This window comes from Galeopterus variegatus, unplaced genomic scaffold, assembly GCF_000696425.1.
Source record: "Galeopterus variegatus unplaced genomic scaffold, G_variegatus-3.0.2 Scaffold6675, whole genome shotgun sequence".
Lineage (NCBI taxonomy): Eukaryota > Metazoa > Chordata > Mammalia > Dermoptera > Cynocephalidae > Galeopterus > Galeopterus variegatus.
The window spans coordinates 33,224-40,198 of NW_007732786.1; the positions used below are offsets into that span (position 1 = coordinate 33,224).

General features: G+C 47.9%; 1 protein-coding gene across 1 annotated transcript; it reads left to right on the forward strand.

Moving 5' to 3' along the window:
• The first annotated feature begins 3,246 nt into the window (after window positions 1–3,246).
• Window positions 3,247–6,575, forward strand: PRAME (preferentially expressed antigen in melanoma). The gene is given in 4 exon segments (XM_008591126.1): window positions 3,247–3,533; window positions 3,964–4,572; window positions 5,680–6,183; window positions 6,185–6,575. Coding segments are annotated over 4 exon segments (1,470 nt in total). The 3' UTR covers window positions 6,255–6,575.
• Window positions 6,576–6,975: the final 400 nt, after the last annotated feature.

Sequence of the window (6,975 nt, forward strand, 5' to 3'; positions counted from 1 at the left end):
GAAAAAAAAAAAAAAAAAAAAAAAAAAAAAAAAAAAAAAAAGGATTCCCACTGAAAGGGCGGGACCAAGTGCCCAGTTTTCAGTCTCCTCAGCAGTATTTGCTGAGGTTTCTCAGGAGGCCGTTGCTTCACAAATTCATGTGTTAAAACAGTCTTCTTGTTTTTGGAGCATTTCAGTTACTGCTATCAGACTTGGGTGGAAACGGGTGACTGAAACAATAGGACACCTGGAACGCTACGTATTGGAGACCTGAGGCCAGTCTGAGTTGGACCAGAGTGGACGGAAGACGTCATCAGGTAAGGTGGTTCCTTGAACTATCTCAGTGCCCACAAAAGCCCTGTTGCCCCCTCTGTCCTTGTCACTGAGGAGCTGAATGGAATCTGCTTCCTGAAGCCCCTCACAAGGGAGGAAGAAGCAGGAGTTGCCTTTATATTTTCAAGTCATTTCCCCCAAAGAGCATTTCATTTGTCCTTATGCCTTTTTATAAGAAGCAACCCTAGTGTGTTCAGGACCCTATTCTGAAACCACAGTTACATTCAGAACCTCTGCTCCGGGTAATCAGACACCAAAGGCTAGATCTGTGTCGTGTCAAGTAGGGATAGTGTGAGCTCAGAGAGGTTTTAGTCTCACTTTCCCGTGATCTTGGACCACTGGGCATAAGGGTCGCTCCCAAGAAGTGAGCAACAAGATCACACAGCCTCGTCATCCTGTGTCACTTGAGGAGGTCATCGAGCCCACGTGGCCTGGCTTGGAGCTGGACAATCAAGCTGGGATGTGAGGCCCAAGAATGACTGCATGTGTTGAGAGTGTGGCACGATGTGTGGACACTGTCAGTAACAGGACACCTGGCTATAACCCCCAATGTCGCTGCTGCCTCCAGAGCAGGAAATGGTGACTTTATGTCCCAAAGCTCCAAACTCCAAGAGTGGCTGTATCAGGGTACACTGAGACCAAGATCCTGACAGGAGGGGGCATGCAGTGAGGACAGATGTGGGTCATCATGCAGGTCACCTTCTTGTGGAGGAAGAAAGGGGCAGTCCTTTGTTTAGGTCTAGAAATTATTGGATCTGAAGTGAAACCACGCCCTGTTGAGTAGTGGAGGGCATAGGGAGGGCCAACAGAGACCTTTGATGACTAACAATGCAGATAGGGCAAAGAAGTTAGGGTAAGAAGAGATCTCACTCTGGAGGTGGAATAGCCTTACTGGATCCCAGGTGGAATATTGTTCTGCTCAAGGACTAGGTAAGAGAGCCTAAGATGGGAGAGCCACTGGCATGGGGACTGGTCTCCAGGCCTCTCATGAGTCTGACACCTCGTTGAAGGCCAGAGGAGTTAGAGTCTTCCTCTGGAACCCAGGAAGGTTGTCCTCCAGCATTCCTGGTGCCTCTTTGGATCCAGAAAAACAGCTGGGTTTTTTGCACTACACCTTGTGGTTTGTCATGTTCTCTGAGATAGCTCAGTAGAATTGGGGATAATTCCTTGACTTCTGTTGATGCCAGTGGAAGTGTCTCCCAGAAACTTGGCCACATCTCAGGCTCCAAGAGGAGCTGGCTGACATTTCAGGGATGTAGAAACAGGGCTGCCCCAGCAGCACAGGCTGGGAGAGGGACACTAGAAGCACAGAAATAGACCAAAAACCCGAGGGCAGGTGCTCTGGTAATCCCCGCTGGGATTCTGTGATTTATTTATTTATTTATCTATCTATTTATCTATTTATTTATTTAAAAAGGTGACCAGTAAGGGGATCTTAACCCTTGACTTGCTGTTGTCAGCACCACACTCTCCCAAGTAAGCTAACTGGCCATCCTTATATAGAGATCTGAACCCGTGGCCTTGGTGTTATCAGCACCACACTTTCCCAAGTGAGCCACGGACTGCCCCTAAATTTTATGGACATTTAAAATAATATCTTGGGGCTGGCTGGTTAGCTCAGTTGGTTAGAATGCAGTATTATATGCCAAGGTCACAGGTTCAGATCCCTGTACCCAACAGCCACCAAAAATAATAATAATAATAATAATAATAATAATTTCTTAAAAAAACTAGAGTTTACTTTCTGAAATGAAAGACATCTAATAGTTGGCATTTTACTTGATGACATTTTAAATATTTAGTGTGTAACCACTAATTTTAGTTTATATCATTTATGTTTTGTGATTTTACTATTTAGGCTTTTAATTTTAAAACCGAAGCTTAGAAAATATTCCATAGAATCTTTTTACGAGTGGAGGCTTTTTCAAGAGCTCTAGAGTACAGCATGGTGACTGTAGTTATTAAGAAGGTACTGTATTGTATACTTGAAAAAGGCAAAGAGAGGAGGTTTTAATTGTTCTCTTCACAAATAAATATGTGAGGTAATGCATATGTTAGCTTGAGTTAGCCGTATGTATACATAATTTTGTACACTATAAACATATAAAATTATTTTATCAACTTAAAAACTGTATTGAAGGAAAAAGAATGAGTGGAGGCTTTGTTCTACTGTGAAGTATTTGTTCCCCTGAACTCCATGTAAAAGTGGTAATTGTCATATATGTAAAAGAGATACATATTAAAATGTACATCTCAGAATGTGTCTTCTTAGTCTCTTACTTTGAAATGCGTAGTAAAACTGTTACACTGCTTTTATGGTTTCTCATTTAAAATTTTTAATGAAGGCTGGCCGGTTAGCTCAGTTGGTTAGAGTATGATGTTGATATCACCAAGGTCAAGGGTGCAGATCCCCTCACTGGTCAGCTACCTCCAACCCCTCCAAAACGGCCCCCACTGTGGCCTTATGTTTACCATCTGGGTTATTTGTTGGAACTGAGAAAGAGGCTGTGCTGGGCCGGGTGACATTCCTATTCCCATTGTCCACGAGTGATAATCAGAAACTTTTCCTCGAAAAGGGTGGGGTCAGTTTTGAGGCTCCTCCTTTCTCGCTTCCCTGGGGGGCTACAATTAAATGGAGCAGTAGCGGGTTATGGCATGGGGCAGTGCTCATCCGGCCCCCTCCTTCACACTTGGCCATTTGCTTGTCCTGGTGCCAGCAGAGGCAGAGCTGTGGCTTTGTGGCCACCAAGTACGAATGGAATTGGGGTAAACTGACGACTCCCCTGCTGTTGCCAGAGCAGTGACTTTGCTCCAAATTGGTTTCTCTGAAGTGTGGGGAGAAGATGTAGTTGCTTGTGCTTGGCATGAGTGGGATGCCTTATTCCCTGCATGTTTCCTCAGGATTCATTTCGGAGCAGATTCATCAGGATAAGCATGTGGGCCCCACCGAGACTTGTGGACCTGGCAGGGCAGAGCCTGCTGAGAGATGAGGCCTTGGCCATCGCCGCCCTCGATGAGCTGCCCGTGGAGCTGTTCCCACCACTCTTCATGACAGCCTTTGCTAGGAGACACAGCAAGACCCTGAAGGCAATGGTGCAGGCCTGGCCCTTCGCTTGCCTCCCTCTGGGGGCTCTGATGAGGGAATGGCAGCCTCACAAGGAGATCTTTCAAGCTGCACTCAGTGGGCTTGATGTCTTGATTGCTCAGAAGGTTCGCCCCAGGTGAGGGTGATCCAGTAGCCTGGTAGGGTCCTGGGATTCTGAGCAGACACAGCTGGGGTCAGGGAGCGTGGGGGACCAAAGGGTGGCCAGGGGCTTCTGATGGTGCCGGTGAGGAAGCTCAGGGAGGTTTTGGGCCCATTGCTGGAGTCACTTTGGAAGTGGGCTTCTGCCATGATGGGCCATTTAAGATACAGAGGTGACTGAAGGACGTGTACCTGCACCCTTCTGGTGGCACCTAAAGGTATGAGAAGTGGGGACCAGGAAGATCTCAGGGGAGAAGGGATTGCAGGAGAAGGATGCAGAGGACATGTAGGAAGGGAGCAACTGATGTCTGGCGTGTGTGGTAAAAGTGCACGTCAGACATCTGGTCCTTGCCTCGATTCTGAGACTTGTGCTCTTATTCTGAGTTAATTGCCTGTTTTCCCTGTAGGAGGTGGAAGCTGCGAGTGCTAGATCTACGCAGAAATGCTCACCAGGATTTCTGGACCGTATGGTCTGGAACCAGGGCTGGCATGTGCTCACTGGTGGCGCCAGAGGCAACCCAGCCCATGAGTAAGAAGCAGAAAGTGGAAGTTTCATGCATGGCGGCAAAGCAACCCTTGGTTCCCTTGCAGGTGCTTGTTGACCTGTACCTCAGGAAAGGTACCCATGACGAATTGCTCGCCTACCTCATTGAGAAAGTCAAGCACAGGAAAGGTTTACTACACCTGTGCTGTACGAAGCTGGAGATTTTTGCAGTGCCCATGAAACATATTAAGATGATCCTGAAAATGGTGCAGCTGGACTCTGTGCAGCACTTGGACGTGAATTGTATCTGGAAACTGTCCACCCTGGGGAATTTTGCTCCTTACCTGGGCAAGATGGGAAGTCTGCGCAGACTCTTCCTCTCCCACAGGAACACGTCTTCCTACACATCCCCAGAGGAGGAGGAGCAGTGTGTTGCCCAGTTGGCCTCTCAGTTCCTGAGTCTGCACCACCTCCAGGAGCTCTGTTTGGACTCTGTCAACTTCCTCAATGGCCGCCTGGACCAGATGCTCAGGTGAGTGGGGGCAAGGTTTCTCTGCGGACCAGAGCAAGTCCTTCATTTTGGTGAAAGATAACGTGCATCTTCTGTGTGCTAGCTGCCAACAGTGCGAGAGTGAACAAGTCACTAGAAGTCAAGCCTGGTTCACTGCTCTGTCCCTATGCATGGAATCACGGAACTGCCTAGATAAAGTTTAGAGGTGTAAACTAGGATAGATGCTATTACAAGCGGCTCTTTCATAGGAAACTGTGTAATTGGGTTGGGGCCTGGGGAGGGTGGCTTTGCGAATTCCTTGGGAAGTGAAATCTAAGTTAAGATGAAAGGCACTGAAGAAGAAGGGAAAGACCATCAAACGTGAGGTTTCAGATTGTTCACCCTGCACTCACCAGTTTTCCCAGCATGAGCCTCTCCCTCCAAACCTCCTTCATTAGTTCCGCTCTGTAAAGGGTGGTTTTGAATTCCAGGTGAGGTAATATGTGGGAAAGGCATGATTCTGGAGATGAGGGGGAAGGAGCAGGAATGAGGGATTTAAAATGTGATAGATGGTTTGCTGATGACACAGTGATCTAACGTGGCCCCTGCAGGCTGGCAACCCCCTTTGGATGTTGACGACCTTGCCCAAGTTTGTCCTTTATGAATGCTTCCCAGTACCCTTATTGGGCACAGAGATACAGGCGACTGAACTCAAGTACTGGCCAAAAGGAATCCGAGTTGAAAGCGCATCTGGTTGTGTTTCCAAATACTGAAATTCGCTAATGCCCTTGTGTGCTTGAAACATTGGATAAGGCTCTGTTCTGAGCATGTCTCGTCATCATCTCAATTCATGCTCCCAACACCTAAGAGGTATATCTTGTCCTATGCTTGACAGATGAGCAAGGGTCGTTTGAGATTCTGTTTTCTTTACCCAGTCACATAGTAAGTAAGTAATGGAGAAAAGACTCCACTTGAACTTGGACTCACTTGAATGCCCCTTTACAGCATAGCATCCTGGGGGTTGACTATCACCAGGAAGATTTTAGGTTTTGGTGAAATGGGCCTCTCCTGCCTTGAGTCCTGGGTCACCCCATCACCTTCTGCCCACTACCACAGTTCCCTGGCACTAACTGCTCTGTCTCTCCCCAGGTGCCTGAAGAGTCCCTTGGAGACCCTCTCCATAACTAACTCCCTACTTTCAGAATCAGACCTGATGCATCTGTCCCAGTGCCCCAACATCACTCAGCTGAAGGAACTGAGTCTGAGTGGGGTCATGCTGACCACTGTGAATCCTGAGCCCCTCCAACTTCTGCTGGAGAGAGCCTCTGCAACCCTCCAGGATCTTGATTTAAATGAGTGTGGGATTATGGACCCCCTATTCAGTGCCATTCTGCCTGTCCTGAGCCGCTGCTCCCAGCTCATGATCCTCAGGTTCTGCGGGAACCCCATCTCCATGGCTGTCTTGGAGAACCTCGTGCGCCACACCGTCGGGATGAGCAAGCTAACCCATGTGCTGTATCCTCCCCCACTGGAGAGTTTTGATGACGACTATGGTGTCCTCCACCTGGGGAGACTTGCCCAGTTGCATGCCATGCTGAAGTGGATGCTGCACGAATTTGGACGGCAGGATATGGTCTGGTTCAGTGCCAGCCCATCCTTAGTGTGGCGACAGGATCTTCTTTGACCCACAGCCCATCCTGTGCCCCTGTTTCTTGCCTGCTTAGTTGTGCACATGTAGCAGAAGCTTTATTCTGGGCACTTGGACACTGAAGCCCCAGATGTAAATGCGTTGTGAAGGAATGTAGAAGCCACACTTTCAAACAACTGCTCAGTATGAGCAGGAAAAGGAAAGATTAGGGGTGGTGGCAGATATTGACTTTGTGTGCAGATGGGATCTTTAGGTAGATGCATATACTAGAGTTAGAAGTATGAATCTGAATGTGTAGAGGGTGAATTGGGCTTGGGAGTTTCGGTCTTGGGCATTATCCCTGCGTGGATGATTGTAAAGAAATGGTCACAAATAAAGGGAACTTCATTGTAAACCATCTGGTGTCCCCTATGATATAGTAACCTGCTTCCCCAATTTAAACCTCGGGAATGTCCAGAAGGCACTGAACATCCATTATGCTTGGGCACTGGGCTGCAAAAGGTTCAGCTCCAAGACCTCATGGCACTGTTTATCATTCTTTCCATTTGGTTCTTCTCTCCAAGGTATCTGTTACTTCCTTGCTTATTTCTGTGGCTGTTCAGAGCGTTCAAGTTGTATCTTCAGGGCCTGGTACATACTAAGTGGTCAACAGTGAGCACCATTGGAGTAAAGGGTTCTTCACAGGGTCCCTCACTGCTAACCCCACTGCGACCCTGGACTCACACCTCTGTGTTCTCCAGGGAATCTGTAAGCTTCTGACCCTGGACCTTGGCTGTGCCAGTGTAAGGCTTCACAGT